The 24,332-nt window shown below is 40.7% G+C and overlaps 1 protein-coding gene across 1 annotated transcript in view; it reads right to left on the bottom strand.

Annotated features, from left to right (window-relative positions):
- SH3RF3 (SH3 domain containing ring finger 3) overlaps nt 1-24,332 on the bottom strand; it is a 247,087-nt gene that overhangs the window by 67,093 nt on the left and 155,662 nt on the right. Inside the window, exon 3 of the mRNA XM_038159983.1 lies at nt 17,678-17,773. Coding sequence (XP_038015911.1) covers nt 17,678-17,773 — 96 coding nt within the window. The remainder of the gene's footprint in view (nt 1-17,677; nt 17,774-24,332) is intronic.

Genomic DNA, 24,332 nt, shown 5'->3' with positions numbered 1-24,332 from the left:
TCCCCTCAAATCTCTTCATATCCAATGCAAAAGAACAAATTGGAAAGAAAAAATATCATGCTTAAGTTTTTAGAAAGGAACCACTGAGCAGAGCAGAAAACAAAATTAAAATTATTAATAAAACATCTTCACTATGTCCCCCTGAAAGATTGAAAATATTTTCACCTAGGGACTGCTGATTTTTATGAAGTTTATGGTTCATAAATATTGAGAAGATCATGCACATCCCTATTTTATGCCTTGCGGAGACTTTGGCAACTTGCAGTTCCATATCTGATTTTGTGATTAAAATAAACAGTCTGAATTTATTACTGAATTTTCACTTTAGAGTAGGCACTTTGAGGAAATACTAAGTTCATAAAGTGCCCTCATTAAACTAGTTTGCTAGTATTATAATTTATGTTCTGAAGCACAGTGAGATTTTTAAGTAACTAAGGGCATAACTATACAAGATTCTTCTGTCTCTGCTGGGTTCCTGAGAGGACTGCATCTGTAAAAGCATTTCCAGACCAAAAAAGTAGTCTTTCAGAAAGCTAAAACAGCTTTTTCTTATTATTATTCTTACTGGCAAATGCAGGATACAATCTTTCTTCTGCTGTAGCCAAGTAACAAAACAGCCTTTGACTCAAATGGACATTAGGAGGAAGTACATAATACTTTCTTTACCTAATACTTTACATGTTCTTTGGTAGGTTAGTACACAGGACACACAGCAATTCCAAGAGCTTACTAGTGGGATATTAGTGGACAAATTTGTGCCAAAGGCTCTTCGACCAAGTCATATTGAATGTATCTATAATTTTAATCTTTTATGTTTTGTTAATTCTGATCTAAAAGTGTTTAGAGAAAGCCTCCAAAGTTCTCCATGGACAATTTAAATTCATTCGGCAAAACCTACAGAATCCTACCTCAATTATTCATTTAGGCACCATCTTATGAAGAGTAATTAGTAAGGCACAGTTTGCGAGAAAATATTATAGACAAACCAAAGCAGTACTTAATGGTTTTGTGTTAATCTCTAACAATCCACTATTGCCTTTTCTAATTTATTGCCAGAGAGGAACAAGCAAATTTGGAACAGATTTTCTGCAAGTGGTTTATCCATCATGGAAGATAGATTTCTCAAACCCATGCTGTGATTGAGAACAGAGTTATTCCATGCACCCAGAAAATATAAGAAGCGCAATACATGTGCTTGCTTGAACAGATTCAAATGAAATGATAGCTGCAGAAATATTTTCCTAGGACACATCTCAAACTTGAAGTGTTCTGTTCTCCAGCCATAGGTTGAGGCATACGTCTCGTTCTTTTTTCCAAAAGTCTGCTAAATATGTCAGCATGTTCTCAAGGAACGAAGTCCCTAAAACCCTGCAGCAGACAGCCTTCCTAGCCAGGGTCATCCACATGCACAACAACGTATAGTCCGGAAAAAGCAAGCCAATAATTTTTGTCTACAACATGGGTCTTTGAAAGGCAGCAGTACTTAGCAATCTATTTGCCTGTCCTACAAGATCTTTCTCATTTAGCAGCAATGTCACTTCTAACGCACTGAGGGGCTGAAGGAATGTAGCATATTAGAACAGCATGTGCTTGGACGAGCATGTCATCATGATCTTGCAGAATGAAAATAAATGATGCGTGCAGCAGAAGTAAACACTAAGCCCTGGGTGGTGAACTGGGAATTTTTTTTTCTTTCCCCTTTTTTCCAAATAGTTTTAAGAAGGAAAATGGTTTGCAGTGGTGGAGAACAAGTTTGATGTATCTCAGAGAAATTACTATCTGCTGCAAAGTCTATTCAGGAGTTAAGCACAGCAAGAACAGCAAGAAACCTTATGAAACTAATGTCTAAAGAACTGAGAAGAAAGAAAACTAAATGCAATATCATTAAAAATAGATTACCTCACCAAAAAGAAGTATGCCTTCTAGATACCCCTCCACTTCCTGAAACAATGCTAGCTATTTAGCCTTCAGCTCCAAGTATGAGGACTCTCTTGCTCTGATCTGTCATCTCTGAATCTCTGATCTGCTGTGTGCCTTCGATATGCCTAAGGATTTCCTTTTTCCTTCTATCTGTCCCCTATAGACACCCTTTTTCATAATGAGACACTCATGACTGCACCAAAGCTACTTTGAAAGCAAGAAGTGTAGCCAAATACAGCTTTACTCAACATCAGAAAGAGTGGGAGAATACAGCCTATTTTTACTTATAAATTATTCAGAAAGCTAAATAAAAAGTGCAGTCATGAATTCATGGGCTTGATCCTAATTCCTTTGAAGTCAGTGGCAAAACTCCAGCTGCCTTCAACAGTGGAAGGACTGGTGCCCATCTGGCACCAATTTCAGTACCAGAAGAGTCCCTGTTGAAGCTTGTGTAGATTTTATTGACAAACTATTTTTTTCATCAAAAAATGAAACTCATTGGAACTTAAGTATTTCCCAGGAAGTTGCTTGTTTTGACAAGATGTCCATCAGGAAATTGTTTTGCAGATGATGTTTCTCAGCTGACAAGAAATTACCAAAGTCACAGTGGTTTAGGAGTTCAGGGTACTTGGACTCCTGGCTGAAAGTCCCTGTGTGGGGGAATAGCCATGGGAGACCTGAAACAACACTAACACTTTCCAAATAGCCACCAGCTTTCTGGCTGTGCTGAGTATCCTTTACTCTTGTTCATGTAAACTGGAAAACCTTTGTGACTCCCCTCCTGAGTCCAGGTGTCTGCCTGCACCATGAGGGAAGAGGTTGGTGCTAGCAGAAGTGTGAGCAGCCTTATTCTGGGAAGCAGCCTCGGCTAGGGACCTGGATGAGTCAGGAGGCTTTGAAGAGCAGTTCAGATGATGTCCTCATTCCTCACCAAAATGCGGCACCTGTATGAACCCTTTATCATTACAGCCAGTTACTGCAAGGAAGGGAAGCCCTCTGAAGGAGCTTTGTGCTGAATCTAGAAAGCCCTTCACTTGTGAAGACTTCTACTGTGAGCCAGCTGTACCTAAAACTTCAGCACAGACTAGGAATGATTGTTTAGATCCTGGAGCAGACCTGTATGAATCACATGTAAACTCTACACAATATCTTTAAAAAGAGTCAAGTTTTGTGTTTTCAGAGTTTTCAGGCAACTTTCTACCTCCTTCCTTCCTTAATGTTTCACCAGACTCCTGTGCTATTGCTTGCTCAAGTGAGCAACAATACCTGTAAAATTATGAATTAACTGAAAACTGAAAAGTTAAATATCACCAACAAAGGAAGATAAATACCACCAACTAAGGGCAGAGGATGTCTTCAGAGTCAATGCATACATCAAGCCTGGGAGTCTTAAAGCAAATGGCTTCCAAATTACTCTGTGTGGCCCCAAATAATTATAAATGGGATTGTGAACGAGGAACATCATGCTTATGTTGTTGTAGAGACCCTACTCTTCATGATAGCTGCACTGTGCAAACATGCTACCAGACATGACATTGTACCCTTTTGCTCATACTCTCAGATTTGTTCCTGGAAATATAGTTCTTGAAAAGGCTGGTTTTGGAATGATCAGGGTTGTGTGAAAGAAGCAACAATACCATGTCATTTTTAAAGGAAAACCCTTGCTTCTAGCTTAATGAGACATAAGGAGGAAAGAAATAAACCATGTATTTGCTGAAGTCCTTTATAAATTGGATAAGAAAAGTGTTCCGGTGGGTAATGAGAAGAAGACCTACACCATCACCTCACATCATCAGTGCTATCTGCGGAAAGCATGCAGTTGGATAAATCTTTGGAGGTCTTGAAAGCTCTTGAAATTGCAGCACAAGGAGCCCATGGGAAAGCCAAAGTAATTTTTCAAGTAATGCAAGGCTTTGCCTACACTGAGCAAGCAAGGAGTCTTTGTTGCAGTGATTTACAACTTTGTGTAGAATAAGAAATCTTGTGCAATCAGGGAAAATTAAGTTTTATGTGCTGCAACTGAAGATTACCTGTGGGGAATTGCATAGAAATAAATGCACTGTACTCTCTATCTCTGATAAAGCAGAAATGAAGAATGAAAGCAAATGCCAAGAAAATGTTTTGGTTCAATTGCTTTTAAAAGGAACCAAGGTATACACAATTCCAGCAGATATTAGAACTAAAGGGTTGTGATAAACAGCCTTTGCCCTGTCTGTACTATATTTAGAGACCTTTTTACTACATAGTGTTCTGGCTTCTGCTTCCCAAATACAAGAAGGAAAAGGGCTGCTGGATGTGGTACATGGCATTCGCAATAGTGTGATATCCCATGGGGCTGTATAGTTAGATTCTGTGTGCATGGGGCTCCTGCTACAGCTGGCTATAAAGCAATGTTGCTGATTGTGGTGGAGGGCTCCTGCACCAGCTCCAGGGTCACACTGCATGTTTCTCTGGAAGCAGCCAGTGGATGTCAGCTGTCTGTCACAAAACTGCTGCATCTTTGGAGAGAGAGATGCATCCAGCCTTTAGATTTGCTATTTGCCAGTTGGGGTGAAAGTATGAGTCAGGACAGATTGTGCTGCTGTTTCACCAAACTATGGGATGACTCCCTAGAGGGAGAGTTCTGAGATGTTTCTCTGAAATGGGGGATGAATTATATGTGTTTGAAAAGGGCAGCTGCATCAGGATACATGAATCGTTTAGGTAACAGGGAGACTGGTCTTCTTAACTATGCACACAGATAAGAAAAAAAGGAATTGTGCTGAGGCAGACATGACTTGACAGCCTGAGTTTGTGTCTCCTGTGGTTATTACAGTGCAAACTCTGCTTTGAATTGTCTGCACATTTAAAGCACCTTCTTCCCGCATAGATGTGCTGATGCCTGGTACAGCAGCATGGCTCTTTTTCCTCAGTGGGAGCATTAATTTGCATCCTTTTTTGTTCTATGAAGCTACCAGTTATTTTAAAATGATTTTTACATAGCCCTGTCTCACCTTGGAGACCTCTGTACTTCTGTCATACTGCTAAAAGGCAGACAATGGATTGGGATAGCATTATGGGGCAGGGGCCATTGCACATGGCATATTGCACACTGCACAACAGGCACATCTCATTTTTTTGGAAGCCTGACCAGTAATTGAAAGCCAGTCTGTAAGATATGAAAAAAAGTTTTCTGTGCTATATGATGATGCAATTATGGTCACAATCACCTAGTGGAAGAAAAATCTGACAAGGGTGAACTGTGATAAATTCCCTAAACTCTGCAAATTCTTGACTGAAAATGGCAGCACTCAACCTCACACTCAGGGCATGACTCAGTGCCCCTCACCTCAAAGAACCATTTCTAGACCTCTTTGGAGAATCTGAGATGTTAAAATATGATTGGGGGCAAGGTTGAGTTCAGAGTGGGAGGTCTCTTCGTTGACTTGCCAACAGCTGCAGTCAAAAGTACATTGAACTTTCTGGCTAAAAACTAGAAATGTTACTTGTTCAACTTTTTGAGTTTAATTTCTGGTTTGGGGTAAAGGACGCTTAGCCAGTGCAGTGGAATCATGCAGTGAAGCAGCTAGTGCCTTTGCCTCTTGTACACTCATCTGAAGCTGGATCAATGTTCTGTTTTCTGTCCAAGCCTGCTCTGCCACAGGTGTCACTGCTAGATAAGAGGTCTGCCATTTCTTCAGCTCCAATGAGCTTGGAGCAGATAATTTAGGATGCTCAGGCACATGTGTCACATTACTGCAATAAAGTACGATGATTGCCACCATTAGTCACTTTTATGACATCCATATGCAAATGCTGTTTATGCTAGTATGCTACAAGTGGAAGGAATTTGGAAAACCACTGCTCTAGGCCATGCTGTTTGAGCTCTGAGATGGCAAAAGAAATGGGCTAGCAAAAAATCTGCACAGTAGGAAATCTTTCTGAAACTGCAGAACATGGGTTTTTTTTTTCCTGTTTGTGGAATTACTCAAGCTCAAATATTTTCCTAACACATTCCTTTCTGAAAACAGTCTGCCCTGCCCTGCACCTACATTCCGTAGGCAGAGAGACAACTTGTCTCAAGAAAACGGAAATTTTGCAAACTGTGACCGCATTGTGTGATGCAGCCACACAGAGACATTTATTCATACTTATTTTTGCCATTCAGTGCTGAAAAGCTCCTACCACACACCAGAATTCCATTGTGAGAAGAATTATGTAAACACAGAGCAACATGACAGCTCTAGGCCCAAAGAAAGTACAATTTAGTATGGGGACAAGAAACAATGTATAGTTATAGACAAAATATACAATGCAACAGTCTTATCAGCAAGATGGACAGAGGATTTTGCACAACATACATCTTCTGTAGCCATCACAGCCAAGAGCAATTTTAGAGAAGAATCTGGAGGAGCAATTCTGAGGCAGGTGTTTGAAGTATTCATCACAACAGTGAAGAACAGGGCACTATAGAAGAAAATTTGGATTAAAAAAACCAAAGTGATTGTCATAGTTGGCATTCAGTAATAAATAAAAGACAACAGGCAGAGAGTAATGAGTAAGCAAAGGGTTGCAAGTAAGGGTGAGTTTTATGGGCTCTAGAGGACAGAAAAAGACTCCAGAGAGAAAGAAAGGAATAGCAGCTGATGACCACATCAGACTGTCAAGAATGAGGCACATCTGCATTTGCTCAGGATGCAAAAAGGATGCAGCTATAATCAGGGTATGACCTGATGAGAGTTTGAGCTTTGCAAATGCTCAGCAATCAGGTTGGACAAAGACTGGTAGAACTGCCAGCCACATGAATGAATGAAACCACTCAGGAGGATGTGATTCCCACTGGCAATGTCTTTATTACTTGCCATGAAAGTACAATATTCCCTCTTTAACCAAAGGCCAAAGAGAAAGTAAAACGCTTAATTGTGTACTGTGCACTGCACTGAAAACTCAGGTATGTGCTTAGTGAGAGTTCCTCTGTGCAAAGGCAGTGACCTGTGTGTCACTGGAATGGTGTGGAGCTGCCTTTACTTTGATCTTAAACTCATCCCTCAGAAGTTCTTTTGTACCTTCAAGGACGCTCACAGGGCAAAACCCTGTGCTTGAGACAGAACAGTAGCCCCTAAGCAGTAACTGGCCAGGGTTAAACCTTGACAGCCCTCTAGGTGCTTTAGGGCAGAGAAGCTCAGTGCCAGTACCAAGAGCTCTCAGATCTCATTTGGCCTGGAAGATTTCCAGGAATTCAGTATTAATTATCTCTATAGCTCTTCTTCCATTCCCATAGTACATATATTGAAGGATAATAAAATCTTGTATCCACCAAATCAGTATAACCACACATATCTCTTTCCCAAGCCATGCACCTATGGAAGTGGAAAGCTTTGGCTGGGAACAGGCAAATCTAAGCACTAGACTGGAGCAAGGTAGGAAGATGCTGAAGAAATTATTTCTCAAAGGTTAGAGTCATAGTCCTTCTTCCTGGGCTAGGAAAAGAAAAAGGATACAAGAGGAAGCCATTACTATAAATTCCTTACTATGTTGTTGAGGCTGAAGCAGATCAGAGAAAAGGGATCAAGGAGATGACCATCAGGGAGTGCTCTCCCTCCTTCTGCATTGTTGCTTTCTTCTTGAGAAACAGAGCTGCCTCTTCCTTCAGTGCCATCCCTTCAGCCATGTGGTAAGAGAAGAATATCTCCAGCATGAGTCTGTCACTGAATCTATCACACAGACTGAATAGTTTGAATGCTCTGGGACCTCTCCTGCTCTGTCCCAAGGTTTCCAGAAAAATTCTGTTACAGAAAAATTCTATTATGGAAAGCTCTCTCATGAAATTTCCTGTCAGTTTGATTCAATTGTGTCTAAACAGATCGGAAGACTTCAAAGTCAGATTTAGAGCAGGACACTCCCTCCAGCCTCACTTAAGCAAAGACTAATATTATTAACCTGGTTTATGGAGTATCTAGTATGCTTTGTCATAAAATTATAACTTAATAAAATAATTAGATAAGTCAAGGGACAACCAGGAGGTGGAAGAGGTTGCTTGCACAAAGTTCCGCATTCCTCACCTCACCATTTTTGCCTGATGGCTTACAGCACAGTGCAATGGAAGCAATCGCTGCAGGATAACTGTGGGTGGGAGTTGCTGCCCTCATAGACTTGTTTTCCTGCAGTGTGAGGTACCACATGGCCTCCTTTTCCATCTTCCCTCTTTCTGCCCTGCATCAGCATGGATGTTCATGTGACTATGCAGTAAAAGTAACAGATATGACTGGAAACTGAAACAGCTCCAACTTAAATGAATAGCTTTCAACAAGGTGACTTCTCTGATTCATCTCGGCACGCAGATATATCTGGTAGTCCTGGAACATGGAGGGCAGAAGGAAAGAATTGTCGCACATGAGTTAAAAGCAGGACAATCCCTTTGGCAGCAGCCCTTGCTTTTGTCAGATTAAAATAATGCCAGTATTATACTCAAAAATGATGCAGCAGGAGATAAAATAAACAATGGCTGTTCTACTTTGTAAAGTAATAAAGTAAACAAAACCAATGCAATTTTTTTCTACAGGATAGACTAAACAGAAAGGAGTTAGCCTTTAAGATTTCTGTGTGTTCTAAAGAAAATCTGGAAAAGATAGAGATTCCCAAATTAATTCCAACTATCTCCCCCGGTTTCTGATTTTTGTTTTTAATTTGCAGATTCTTCCTCTAGTCTTTTGAATTTGGCTTTTTCAATGTTCAGCTCCAACACCTAACACAATGTCAGAGGATTTCAGACTTCAACATCTGGTTTTGGCACAGCTAATGACATTTTTAGGCAAAAAACCAACTTCATCTGTTATTTTTATTATCTGAAGCATGCATTCAGCATACACAGACGCTCACAGATCTTTTTGTGCCGAGAATAAAAGCAGTTTGACCATTCCAGCATGTGTGACCATAAGAAGTAAAGAAAGATGTAAAACCAATTCATCACTACATTCTATAAGGAAACTGTTATTCTTCAAACTACTCTTCTTTAAAAGTTCAAGAGGTCAAGCTCAGACACATTTGTGACTATTTACCATGGTAGAATAAGCATAAAAACATGGAATGATTTGGGTTAGAAAGGACCTTAAACATGATCTAGTTCCAGACCCCCTGTCACAGGAGAGGTGTTCCAGCCCTCTGATCAACTTTGTGGCCGTTCTCTGGACTTCCTCCGACAGGTCCACATCTTCCTTATGTTTGGGTCCGCAGAGCTGGATGCAGCACTGCAGGTGGGGTCTCATGAGGGCAGAGTAGAGGGAAAGAATCATCTTCCTTGCCCCACTGGCCATGATGCTTTGGATGCAGCCCAGGATGTGTCTGATTTCTAGGCTACAATTGTGCACTGCCAAACCATGTTGAGCTTCTCATTCACCAGCACCTCCAAGACTTTCTTTTAAGGACTGCTCTCAGTCCATTCTTCATGCAATCTGTAGCTGTGCTTGGGATTGCCCTGACCCAGGTGCAGGACCTTGGCACTTGGCCTTGTTGAACTTCATGAGGTTTGCATGGTCCCACCTCTCAGGCCTGTCCAGGTCCCTCTGAATGCCATCCCTTACCTTCAGCATGTTGACCACACCTCAGAGCTTGGTGTCACCAGTAAACTTACAGAGGATGAACTTGATCCCACGCTCCATGTCACCGACAAATGTTTTAACTAGCACTGGTCCCAATACTGACCCTAAGGAATGCCACTAATCACTGCTCTCCACTTCAAGATGTTGACTGTCACTCTTTGAATGTAACCACCCAGACCATTCCTTATCTCCTGAGTGGTTCATTTGTCAAATCCATGTTTCTCCATCATACTTATGCAACATGCTATCTTCTGAAAACAAAGATCAGAGGGGGCTCTAACAGGCACTCCTTGGTAATTCCTTTTTGCTGTCACTCTCATCAACTGTCCCTCCTGTCCCTCTGATGGAGATCATCTTACCCACCACTGGCACAACAAAGGATAATGTGCTATCACCTCTGCCAGGTCCTTTCACATTCTGGGATTCTAATATAGGACCAACTTTTCTTCATCACTCCCAGCATCAGTGCTGTGGCAGACACATGGAAACGTTTTGCTCTTTGCTCATGGGGCTGTGGCCATGAGCAAAGGGGCAGAGAAGGCAGCCAGTTTGCCGGGGGCATCTCCCAAAACTCTCCTACTGACCCTCCAGGACTATATTTGGATTTAAGATCCCCACTCAGAGTTTTAAGGCATTAGGAAAGCTCCCCAAGAAGGGAGCTAATTCCCCAAGAAGGAAGCTAATTAAGATGTGCAACATGCATTAGCAAGGACACTAGGAAAAAAGATGAAGAATGCTGGTGTGAGAAATAATGAAATCCTCTAGGATTTTATGTTTAATTAACTTCTAGACAGTGTATCTGTTGACATATAGCTTCTTAATATAGATTCATGCATTAGCTCTAGGTAAGTGAGACTGAAATATGCTTTCTTTTCAAAAGGAAAAAGATCTCAGGAAGTCATCAGTGCTGAAACAATCTTTAGAAGCTGTCAAAGGTGATCAATGGCTGGAAAAGACAAAAGATCTCTTCAGTACCTTCTCTAGAGAGCATGGACTGCTGATGGTAGGCTCTAGACCCCACTCAGAGCCCTGTGGGACAGTGGGTATGCTCAGTTGGGAATGCTAATTTCTAGTGCTTGGAAACCTGCATCATTGCTGGAGTTTGTCACTGCAATGGTTGTGTGCTGTGAGGCTTCTGAGCACTGCTGCCAAGTCCAACACATTTGTTGCGCGAGCAGAAGTTCTCTCTAAGAGATGCGCTGTCTATTTACTTTTTCCTTCAGAGATCATTGCTAGTGATTGTTCTGTAACACAAGCAACCCTGCAACCATAACAGAAGAATAAAATCTTTGAGGCAGAGCCCAAAACTCAGTGTAGAAATGACAGAAATGAGACAGAAATGCACCCAGGACCAGAAAACATATATTAAAGCACAAGCCTAGTTCACGTGATCTGGAGGTGAAGGGAAGGGCTGATGTGCTGAGAGCACAAGGAAGTGGCAACAGATGCAAAACACAGTAGGCCAGACCCCAGTCCATTTGCACCAGGCAGGATACAAACAGGATTTTGCTGGGGAAATGCCAGAAGTCCTTCAGTGGATTGTGGCTATAGACCAAAGTCCTGTTATCACATCAGCTTAGATACCTAACGAAGATAATTTTTGGCATCTAGGAAGCAGTACTTCAAAAATGCCCTGTACAAATATAGAATTGATATATATGACTCTGAAAGACTCAGGAAAACTTTGGGCTTATTTGCAAAGGTTGTGTGCTTGAGTTGGTTGTGCTGGAAACCTGTTTTTTGCTATAAATTGCTCCAGAGAGTTATTTTTACAAAACACAGTCTAGGAAATTCAGATGTTACTCATAATTAGGAGGGGTGGGTGGGAAAGATATTTTTGGATATGACAGCTGACAAATTTCTGGTTTAACTCGCCCTGAAACAATACGAGGTGATAACAGCTCGGATCTGGTTTTGATGAATAAAAATATTGGTCTTAACATATAAATCCAAATAATTTTGAGCTCATTCAAATGAAAGTAGGCAAGAGTAAAATCAAGAGAAGACCTGTAACTAAAACTGTCAGTTCTCAAAAGGCAAATTTTCACAACCTACAGCTGTGTCTAAATTTACATGCTGGCTCTCACCACGGCTCGCACAGATCTCATAATTGTCTGGGCTGGAGGATGACTCAAATACGACAGTACTCCTACCTATTTCTGTATGCAGGCTTCCTCTCTGTGGCACCCACCTGAGATGAACTTCAGTGTAAATGTGGTGTTCCCTGACAAAGAAACTAGAAACTAGCCTGCTTTGACTTGTCCAGACATAGCCTGAGGGGACTCAGTGACACGAAAAGGTCTACAGAGATGAGGTGCTCAGCTAGTCCAGGGGAAACCTGACATTTAAGTCAAAAGGTGACAGTGCAACTCAGTTTTGTATCCTGAAGATGGAGGAAAGTGTTAGAGAATCTGTATGAACGATCACTTTATGAAGGGTGCTAGAAATCAAGAGAACTTAAAAGAAACTAGTTGAATTTAAAGAAAACAAATTTTCTGCCCAATGTCATACTAATTTACATTTTACATAGGAAATTAAATCAAAGAGCACAAGGTTCGTTATTTATAGAGGCAAAAAGGAACATAAGAAATCAAGCTGTTATGCAGACAAATGGGCCACAGATTAAAAATAATGTGTGTGTATATATATAAAAATAATATATACATAATAGATGAATACATATTTATATATTGTAATATGTTGGATATTTAATCTTTTTCTCACCTCTGACAGCTACTCTTAGTTTTCCTGACTAACATAATCTTTATTTGAACTTCCACAGATTATTTTACTTTGTATGCATGTAAGAGCACTTATAATCAATGAATTTTATTCATGGATTGATGTGAAAATAGAGGTCCCTCTTGCAGCCTACAACACAAATTCTGCATGTTTTGGTTTGAATATGAAACATGAGAACTGTATTTTGAACTCTATTCACATAGAAATCTGATACCAAGAAGTATTTGGTAATCTTAATCTTGGTATTTTAATATTCTATAAAGGATAAAAACAAGTGGGACAAACTTTTTAGAAGCTATGAAGGTGCAGGAATGAAATTCTTAAAACAATATATGCACAAAACTTGAAAATGCATATCAATAAAGCTTTTCAACAGAAATTGGCTGAACATCTCTTAGTGCTTGCATTATTGTCAGCTTTACAAGGTTCTTATTCCATTTTTATCTGACATACAAAAGGAGAGAGAACAGAAAAAATCAATTGTAATGTTAATGGGTATAATTCTTAACTCATTAGTGTTACACCTACTTACTACTGGGATGAATTTGCTCCTCTGAGGTTTAGTAAGTCAGCTTTTCTAAAATCATCTACATTAGTTTCCATCTACCCACCTTTCAAAAGATTCCATTTTTATTCACATTAAATGATACTTGCAAGGCTAAAATGAACCATTCTGACAGTCCTTAAAAACAGAGATTGCACATTCTTTTTGAAAAGGGCACCAAACAAATGTTAGTATTTAATAAACATCTAATGCTTCAGGTTTTTTGGAAGGCTTTCATAAAAGATACTCAGAAAGATTCAGAGTGTGCTGCCACCAAGACCACACAAAAATAAATGATGGGTCAGACATCAAGGTTGAATTAATTATGAGAGTCCCATAGAGACCCATCTGTCCTGCAGCTGAAAGGAGAAACCAAATAAACTGAGGAGAGAAAAAAAACATAGACAAGAAGTGGACAGGGCAACAATCATTTGTTGAAAATGGTCAAAATAGCTATTAGAGCTAGAAATACACATGCAGACACATCTGAGTTTTCAATAATATAATATAATATAATATAATATAATATAATATAATATAATATAATATAATATAATATAATATAATATAATATAATATAATATAATATAATATAATATAATATAACTGTGATGACTGCCACTGGGGACACCAATGGGAAATGGCTGATGGGAATCTGCCTATAGAGAAAAAAAGGACAAAATCTGACACCCAGACTGAAAGGGTTAACCATCTACATTCATTTGCAGCTAACTGAAAGCTACCCTCAGCAAAGTACATGGTCACACAGCTAAGGACCTTCTTCTGCTGGGAAGATGGGCCTCTGTGACACTACTGAACAACCTCAGCTGGGATCCTGGTAAATGTGCCTGGGTTCACCTGTATGTTAAGCTGTTTTAGGGTGACTGCTAGATCCTGCAGTACAGCACAGAACTTAAATGGATGGTCTGCTCTGCAAAGATAATTTTGGAATGAAAAATCATTGTTTTCTTTAAGAAATGCATTTGCCTTTGGATTTTGTTTTATTTTCACTTCTGCTTGAACTTTTTTTTTTAAACACTGACTGGCAAGAATTATTTTCCCTGGGGAGTCTTCTGGACCTATGCTGCAGGGCATTGAACCCATCAGCTCTGCCCATTCTCCTCCTCCCTCTTTCTCCTAGATCTCCTTTCTACTTTTTTCTTTCCTTTTTGACTGTGAAGAACAGGAGAAGATCCTCATTACCCTGCTTCACTGCTCTGTAAAAAGAATTTTAAAGCTCCTAATATTACTTAATCACAGCTTTCAGTGCTCCTGCTGCCATAAAACATTATAACAATGGGTTGGCACTTCATCAATTGTAATTTGCTGATATTACAGTCACAGTAGCGCCCAACATAATTGCCACGCTCTACCACTGACTCACAAGGCTTCTTGATCTTGGTCAATCTTCTTCTTTGCTCTGGGGATTGCAGGCAGAAATTTTGCTCTAATAGCTCAGATTTTTGAATTTCCAGTTCCTGCCCATCCGAGCAGGATGCCTCCCTCCAAATACTTGGCACACCATTGCCCTCAAATTTCAGTCCCAGTTACTTAAATCTATTAGGACACACTTTATTCTTCATTATTCTCAATTTTGCACATAGCAGCAGAACACAACTTTCAAACAGAGATAATAACAGCGGTTATTAAGAATTAAGGAGCTAGCTTGAAGACAGTAAAATAAAAGAAATTTTGTTAGGGCTTTAAATTCCTCAGAGATCCAAAACTCCTCCTAGCAAGAATATGACTTCAAACCATACAGATTATTAACAAGATGTTTATTTCAGGACAGAAGGCACATTGAGGATCAATTTCATTATGTTGTGGGATTTTTTTTCTGTAGACAAATGAAAACATAAATTATCAGCCCAAATGACTTCTACTGAAGATGAGGGACAGCAACAAAGTAAGAAGGAATAGTCCCAACTCTCCCTGACAGAACATATTGTTTGTGACTCATGATGTAAAAGTAATCATTGTGAGCTGTGAATATTTGTTCCTTATCCACTTGTAGCTGCTCTGAGGCTGGGACAGAGATGATACCACAGAGGCAGGGAAAAGCCTCTGTGCAGACATGCAGGCACCCTTGTTAAATACTTGTAAGGAATAAAGAATAAGATCCATGCCACATTACACTCATGGCTGTACAGACAACCAAACATGATGCTGAGATAGAGACTTTCTAAAACACTGCAGGGGCAAGTATATTTTGACATCTGCTGTTTTTTTGTGCCTCTTTCTGCCACCACGATCTGGCTCTAAAAGCTTCCTTTACAGAAGTGGTGATCCTGGTGAGGAATCTGCTAACCACCCCTCTTCACCACCCATTGCAAAAACTTTATAAGCCCCTGCAAAAGCCTTTTGCGCAAGCACCTGTGTGAAGGGTGAAGCAGCGCATTGCCAGGACAAAGTGTTACCCCAGGGGGCCACAACAACGATTACATGCACTGTTTGTAGCCCTGGCATGCTAAACCCTGAGATCCTCAAAGTGACTGGCTTGTTTTCCAAAGCTCTGGCTTGCATAGCAAGGGTAAGAGCTCTTGTCTGGGCCGTGGGAGCAACTGGGGACATCAGAGCCTGCCAAGCTGGAATTCACTCTGTCCAGAGTGCAGGGCTTAGGATGCCATGTGAAATCCCACACACTTCTGCCAATCAACTGACACAAATGGAAGGCTACTGTGAGAATTTAACTTTGCTTATTCTACACATTTTGCCAAGATTTTGAAAACCACTTAATGGACTTAGACCGACTTGAGGAGTGTTTTTAGATTCAAGTACTACTTGTTTAATGGATTTATTTTATAAATATCAGCACTGAGATTTTCAAAACTTCTTTGGGACTTGACCTGCTGATTCCTTTTAATTTTTAATGCAAAGTAACATCTGAAGCTGGCAACAGCAACATAACTGTATAAGTTAAATACTTACATAAGCTCATTTCATATTCAGAACAAGGCCTTCATCCACTACGTGGATGAAATAGATTTCCAATATTGTAGTCTGGAGGATCACTTCCCTTTGGTTTTATGAACCACTGCACAAATATTATGGCCATGGCACCCAAGCATCTCATTTGAATAGGCCTTTCAAGTCTCCAGATTTCAAATTTATACAGATAAAATACATGTGTGTGTATACACATGAATATACTCATAAGTGTACACAATTGCACTTACTTTACCTACCCTGTGTGTGTATCTGGTATGAATGTATATGCATGCAGACCTTCCTCCGTGTGTTCTTGGCCCCTGGTGCTGGCTACCTGGCTGTCTGCATCTCTTTAGAATCTGCAAGCATCACTGTTCTGATCCTGCACAGTGCTACCTCCTGCTCCTCCACGGCCACCCAGGATGTGCTAGTGCTTGGAGAACTTCAGCAAGTCTTCAGCAAGACTTCCCTACAGGCTGTTCTTCTGAGGTTATGAGCCCTTCACCCTTCAATAGCAGTAATTATGGAGAACAGATACCTAGGAGTGGGAGAAGGATCAGGATGCTGCACAGTGAGTAGGCAGTGCCAGCCTACGGATGAAACTAGAGCTGGGGAAAGGTGGTGAAGTGCAATGGTGGCTGGCTGTGCAGAGGTCCCCAGTTCACTCCTTCTGCAGCAAAATTCAGGACAGTACCATTGCACTTTCCCAGGACAAGAAAAAGAAGGGGAAAAGGATGAAATCTGGGAGAAACCCAGCTTTCTCTCTTTTTTTAATCACAACAAACTGAACATGTCTCACAGATTCAGAATAGAAGAAAACTAGTCATTAACTTATGTGAGGCAGCTGGTTTCCCAATAACTGCTCCTACACATTCTGGTGTTAATATTATTGTTCTTGTCAACTGTGGGAATGCAATGTATATTAATGATGGTTTATTCCAAATTGGTCATTGTCGGAGTTAATAATTAGGTAGTCAGGCACTAATTATCTCTATTTTGGCTCCAATCACTAACTAAGAAAACTGGAGAAGTAATTTCAGATGCAGGCACCAGAGCCACACACAGTAAAGCAGGCTCTGCTGTGGGCACAAGAGATTCTTCACTGCAGAGAGGCACCAGACAACGTCTGGAAACAGAGTTAGGAAGATACTGCTCTGAGTACTGGGTGCAGAGTGGCAGCACCTCACAAAAATACACATGCATGTGGTGCCCATCTGCTCTTTGCACCCCTGGTTCACCCATGCGGGAGGAAAGCTCCTTGGAGACACTGCCTGGCACCTGGACAACAGAGCTGCACCAGCTGGACCACCACTGCTGCACCCCTGGTCCCAAGCAACATCTGCCTGGAAAGGCACAACCAGCAGGAGGAGGGGCAGCAGTGGGAAGAGGTGGAACCACAGGTCTGCACAGAGGAAGTGAAGTCTCAGCTTTTACTCTGAAATAAGAATCCTGTGGAAATTGCAAGAGAAAAGAGCTCAGGATAAAGACGGGTCTGGCACTCATGGAATGAGAGCCCTTTGGCACATGGTTAGAGGTGCCTGAGCCCCTGCTGAGGCAGAGGATACCCTCAGCAGGTGTCCCCTGTTGAGACACAGACCCTGCTGAAAGTCTGTGCATTAGATCACAGCTCTCCACCAGCCCAAAACTCACATCTCTCCTCAGATGTATGCAAGGTATCCCAACCACAATCATCCTCCCCTATTTCCCCTATGCACTTTGGAGATTACACCAAAGGGGAAGCCTTTAGAAGGAGTTATGTAACATATTTTTCTGACCACTTTAAATTGAATTGGTTGTACCCCCATAGTGCCTTAGCAGACAGCAACCAAAACAATTCCCTTTTCAGTAATTCTGTTTTAGTTTATCCTTCTCATATAAGAATATTTGAGGTTATCCTGCCATTGTAGGCACAAAACCCCCACAAGATTTCAAGACCAGCATCCACCACCATGTGTTATAAACTTACCTCAACATAGAGGATAGGGAAAATGCCAATCTTGTCACCCAACATTCCTTCTGCCCAGTTGTCATCCACCCTCCTGATGACTGTCAAAATTTCATCCTAAAATCAGAGATACACAAAACACATAATCAAATATTTTCAGTAGAAATATGCCAATTTTTGGTTACCCACATGATAGCTTAGAGACTGAGTACACAGAGGAGGTCATAAGCCAGGTAAAAGTGTTTCCTGAATCTTGGGCTAGCAGCATCCCGGGCCCAGCATCTTATCCCAGGCATCCCACTCAAAGTGCACTGAAGCACCCTGCAGACCAGTGCAGCTCATGCTGGGTGTCAGCAGCTGCAGGGGTCTGGGCACAGCAGGTGGGAATAGGTAACTTCTGGCTTCATTAGGGGGAGAGAACAATGTCTGACCCAAGAGGTCACCTACAAATCATAGGTGAAAACTCCTCAGCATGAAGTTGCCCCTGTGTATCCAAGGGTCTATTGTGATGCTTGTCTGCTCTGAAACACAGAGATTCAAATTCAAAGAGAAGCACCAGTACAGCACAGGTCGTCCTGGAAACACTTCCAACAAGGAGTAGTACAAGGTGCTCAGCAACAAGCCTACACAGCTAGCACACTGAATGTCAGTTTTTCTTTAAAAAATATTATAAGGTAAAACTGCAAAGCAAATAAAAACCCAAAGATAACATGTCAAAAAGCCAAATTGCATTCACCTGTTGGATCAGCTTCAGTTTAGGTACAAGTTCATTTCCTAAAACCAATGGTATTTTAATGGTATATTTAATCTAGGGGACCTTATAAGAATTTCAGCAGCGGATGAACTTCTTTGTGATTATAAAACAAGAGATAAAGCAAAGTACAAACCAGATTCGTATTGCTCAAATTTTCACTTGGATAGTTCACACCCAGAACGTACAAGTCATTAGGAAAGCTCAAGTGACCAGAAAAAACCCCTGACTTCTCCCAGTTTGATCTACTCAGTTTGTCAATGGATTTCTGCTACCACCCCTTTCTTCTGGGATCATCATACTAAACCCAGGCTTAAACCAGCGCTGCTTTCTACAACAGCTGTGGAAGGCAACCCTCTTAAGAGGGCTCTGCCTGGATGCTCAGAGCTCCTATGAGAAAAGGAAGGAGTGGGCTGAGAGAAGCTCTGAGAAGCTCTGAGAGAAGTTCTGAAGTCAGATTTGTTCCCTCATGGCATCCAATCTTCTTCTGCAACTGTGCAGGAACTTACTAAAAAGAAGAAAATCTCTTCCTCCAGAAAGCTGAGACAGAGTTCCCTGCCGATCTGACTTTATTTCCACAACTCACTCTGTGAAAATAAGAGCTAGGTATGGTCTACCACACTCCATGTAACAAGATACTGATGTCAAATGGCCAGGCAAGGGCAGCTGGTTTTTTTGCAGATACTTCTCACATAGAAGAAACTCCTACAAATTCCTGATCCAGGATGTTTAGACCACAGATTTGCCTTGATAGAAAAATGACAAGAACAGAGATGTGATGTGATGTACTTAGTAGTTTTTGAACATGTGCATTTTGAATACATGCACTCTGAAATAGTTTAAATGTTTCCTTTGCATTATTCATCTGGATGATCCATTAGGGGAAAGCTCATAGAAACGGCTACAGAGTCCTTCAGCTATTTATTACAGCTGGAAGGATGCAAAAGAATTTGTGCATTTAATTTCCTGAAGAAACAGATAGCATTCCCTTCCAAAGCCCTGTCTGCAAAGACCATTTTTGATCTGTTTAAAGAACTGACAGTAATGCATCTCTGCAAAGCTTCCACACACTCTTACAAAAGACCCATTAGCATAAATTTAGAATCTAGGTAAAGGGTGTAAACGAGGAAAAGGAACGACTGCCTCACTTGAAGGACCTGCTGTGAGTGTTACTACTTTTTTATATTTGCTCAGCTGTTTCCCTAAAAGGTTTTTAAAAACACAAAATGTGATGTAGTCTACACTATATGCACATATATAACCTTATGTGTGTGTAAGTGCATACACATGGGTATGAATAGAATCATATATTGTTCAGGTTACAAAGGACCTCTAAGATCATTGAGTCCAGCTGTTAACTCAACACTGCATACAAATGTATATCGATTTGCAACTATTTACATATGTAAAAAAATTAAGAAAAAAAATTTAAACTGTAAAACCCCAGAAGCTTTTGACCAGATTTTGCTAGAGGCACTGTGCAATCGCATCTCTGGAGCAGGTTGTACAGACACCTGGCAGGAGAGGTTTATCCTGTGTTGACTTTGCTCAAGGATGGGGTGGGGAATGGCTGACCTTTGAACATCCCTTTCAACTTTACCTTCCGTGGATGTGTGAAATCTGGAAGCATTTCCATACGCTGAACTTCGTTTGGCTCAGCCAAGTCTGGCTGCTGAATATGGTCCTATATGAGAAATGCATCCTGAGATATGCTGACATTTTAAATTAATATCTTTGTGGGAGAGCAAAGTACAAATTCTTGAGAATTCCATTACATAATTAGTTTTAAGAAGGGTGTTGAAAATTTTCAGAATTACAGCAAATCCCAGAAAATATTTTGAATTTTTTTTATTACTAGAAAGTTTCTTTGAATTTGCAGCCAACGACATCATTGTATACAGTGAACTGGTGAAAGCTTCAGCATGAAGTATTTTAGAACCTTATATTAGTTGGATAGCCATTCTACTTATAAATTCCTAGAAAGGTTCCCAAAAGGATCATGAATAGCAAAACGCCACAGATCTCTTGGCATACCACTTCACTATTTCACATTGACTAAATTGATTTCCAGGCAGCATAAAGGAATTCAAGCCTCAAATCTCATTTCAAAAGCCAATGGTCTCCACTGTAGTTTGGACAAAGATATGTCGTGCTCCTTTTATGCCTGTTGCTAGACCCTTTAATTATTTGCTCTCTCCTTCTTGCTTGAGTTTCTGTCTATTCATCAGGGCTGGATCAGCCTTGTGACAGGCATGTGGGACCTGCAGTTCCAGTTTATAATCATTATCAGAAAAGAAGTCAAAGATAAATCACTTAAAAAGCTATCTGATTGACAGAGAAATGAATCCTTTTGCTGAGAAAACAGCACAAAATTGTGTCCAATAACAGTCATGATTCACAGCCTGATTTTTATTCTAGTCATTAATGGCCATTAACGAAGCAATACAGAGCAGCTGTGCCTGCTATTCTGCAGAGATAACTACTCCATCTAGAGCACTGGGGAGATCGCAGCCACGGCAGGATGGCACCACGTGGTGCTTGGTGAGTCCAGCGACAGCGCTTGCCAGCTGGCACCAGAATCCCTGTCACCAGCTATTGCTGGGATGGTCCCTCTGTGAACAGCAAATGCTGCTGGAACTGAGTGCTAAGGGACGGCTCCACAGCCAGGAACAAGTATTGGATGTGATGGTTCTAAGACTGGCACGGCTCTTGTTAGACACTACTGTGGGTTGGGAATGAAAGTGTTGGAAAATGAGGGAAACAGTTGATGTTATTAAAAATGTGATGAGCAATGAAGCATGGTGAACAGCTGATGCTACTTTGACAGGTTTGAGACTCATCTGCCAGCATTGCTCAGCCTTCTGATGGCCATGTGAAGATGCTTGCAAAGGGTGGTCGAACACCAAAACAAACGTGTGGGCTGAAACTGGACTCAGTGTAAGGCTGGAGCAGCTACACAGACAGCCAGGCAACTGCTTCAGATTTGCACTGCTACACCTGAGAACAGAATCCTCTTGCACGTGGTTTGTACCAGCGCTCACAGCCCAAAGGAGGAATGGTTATTTTTTAAAACAGGGACAGCAGGATCCCATGTCCATATTGTGGCACCACGTTAGGAGAGATTAGAAAGCTGAGCTAGTAAGTATATCCCAAGAGCATGCAATTAGGCTCTGTAGGCCACAGCATGAGCCCAACCACACTAGAGAACATCAGGAGTAAAACTTCTGAAACTACTGGCATTAAATTGGTGCACAGTTTGCACTAGGCTGGAACCAGTTGTTACAGAGAAAAAAAATGCCTGGTTTGGCTAATCACTGCCAAAGACAGGGAAAACCTACTGTGTAGGAAATCTGGGTAAGTTCTATCATCTTACAGACAGCACAGAGGAGAGAACAGAGGTGAGACCCTATGCCTGTATGTATGGCTTCTCTGGGAAGAGGACTTGAGGGAGCAGTCCAAATGGTGGAAAAGAATGTGGGAGCTTTGTTTTTTGCACTGGATACTCAAGACCAATTTTTCTCTGCCCCTCCTGATTTTATTCTTACACATAAAAAATTTTACATTTACATCTTTGGCCTTTTATTTGGAGAGTGTTGTATCTACAGGAGATGAAAATAGGTAAATGGCAGAAGCACCCTGCAGCACTCCTCATGAAGATCTGTGTGAAATACACTTCGTTTCCTTGCAATACACATCTGGAGCAATGAAACACTTTCATTTTGAAAAATGTAACAAAACAAATTAGCAAGAGGAAACACCAAATATCCTTCCTTTGTTTTTTTTTTTTTTTTTGTTTTTTTTTTTTTTTTACTGTACCAGTAGGTATTCTGAGTGCATAGTAACAAGGGGGATGGGAAAAAGCAAAGCCCAGCAAAAGAACAACAAAGCAAAATGACACAGAACATCCCCATGTTTGAGTTTCCTTCTTGTAGCTTCTCTTTAGAGGAAAACTCTTCTTTATTTTATGTTTATAAGTAAAATCCAATCCCAAGTGTCTGGTAGCCTTAAATGAGTTGCAGTACACAAATATGTTATATTAGTTTGTGTAAGTGTTATGCCAATGTAACCCCTCCGCCAGAGGAAGGAACAAATAGTGTAAATGAAACTGAGACCTGGTCCAGCATCTTCAGATGCAAACTGAGACATTCAAGTGATGCAAATTGCTCAAAGTGACAAATCACATCTACAGCACTGCAGTGCTCAGGACTGTGCAGAGGAACTGACTGCATCAGCAGATGATCTATAATCTGGGCTAAACAGGAACCTTCATCAGCACAGGTGACAGCTAAAATTAGCATTGAGAAAACTGATGAAAACATGACGGTGAAGTCCCAAGATGAAAAATAGATTATTCACTGTCAGGGAGAACAATAGGCAGGACATAAAAACTGTTACAAGGTGACAGTGTGTGTAGTGGAAGGAGCTAAAGAAGAAAATAGCAGTAGAAGAGAAAGTAAACCCCCTTGGGGAAAACACAGTCATCGGGGATAAAAGGATGCCGACAGTAGCGTGAGGGGTGAAAACAAGGAAAATTGAGAGATTGAGAGTAGAGCTGTACAGCAGGAAGAAATGCTCCATGTGAGAATGACATTGGACAGCCGAGAAAATGAGAACTATCACTATACAAAGGCAGTTATTTTAAAGGAGGTTTTCTAATATATGGCACCAAATATATCAAATACAAAAGTGTCTAGGAAAGGACCTGCTGTAACAAAAAAGACCACAACTGCCTGGCATAGCTATTAAATTTCTTAAGACTGAGCAAGCAAGGAATACTTTAAGCAGAGAAGGAAGACTGCATCGCAGAGAAGTCACCAGTGTACCTCTGGGCAGGCAGTGAGAAAAACAACACACCAGAAAATATATATTTACTGATAAGGTCTCAGAGGTAACTTCTGGCTAAGTTTCTGTTAGTGCAGGGCTGTTACTTCTCACTAAGCAGCCCACTTTCTCGCAGAGATTCATGGCTCCAGGGAGGCTGGCTAGTCGCAGGGTTTGCAGTGTTTGCAATCAAACACTTCACTTGCTATGGAACAAAAGTGCTTACAAATCCTTTGTTAAATAAATATGAGAAAGTATACAGTCTAGGAAATTGCATTCTGCTGAGAAACACTGCGTGAGTGAAAAAGATGTTGCATTCGGTGAGAAAATTATATGCTGCAAATAATTCATTCAGCTATAATAAGTAGCTTCAAAAGAGGAGGTCAGTAAAATCCTGGTGAAGGATATTTTTATCGTCTATTTCATATTCATTTTCAGCATAACTGTTATTACTTTATGTGATACTGTAACAACTGCAGACAGCTGAAATAAAACAGAAAATGACAATGAACAGGTTCTCCATGGCATTCACTGCCATAAATTAACAATAGGGGATAGGCTTTATTTTACTGTGGGTTTCTTGATATCCATGAAACCCATCTAAGGTCAACACAAATTACTTGGGAGGGGAGTGGGAGGCAAAAAGCAGGTGGGGAGGTGGGGGTGAAAGGGAAAACGTGACGTTTTAAATCCAAAGGAAATTACAATATCTCAGTTTTCTCTCATTCCAACAGGAATTTATTAAACATTTTGGTTTAAAAAAACCACCAAAGACTGTTTTTGAAATGTCTGCTTTTTACTGTCTTTATGTTCTTAAAATAGGAAATACTCTTATGATGATAGCGTATTTCAACTGCTAATTGGTATATGGTATGATGCAATACACATTTTGAAGCTAAATGCAATTTTAAAACACTGGAACATCTGATTCAATAAGGAACATTAAGAGACACATTTCCATTAAGGTTTTTTTTTTCTGAAATTTGAGTAATTCTTGGGGAACATTTCAATGCAGATGAAATGCATGCTTTTTAGAGGGGAAAAAATGTTCTCAGAAAGCATGTAGCCAGTTTTACATGTTGAGCTTCACTAGCTTTACACCAG

This window comes from Motacilla alba, chromosome 1 (assembly GCF_015832195.1).
Source record: "Motacilla alba alba isolate MOTALB_02 chromosome 1, Motacilla_alba_V1.0_pri, whole genome shotgun sequence".
Taxonomy (NCBI): Eukaryota; Metazoa; Chordata; class Aves; order Passeriformes; family Motacillidae; genus Motacilla; species Motacilla alba.
The sequence above is the reverse complement of the archived record's forward strand: the minus strand, read 5'-3'. Positions and strand labels throughout refer to the sequence as shown.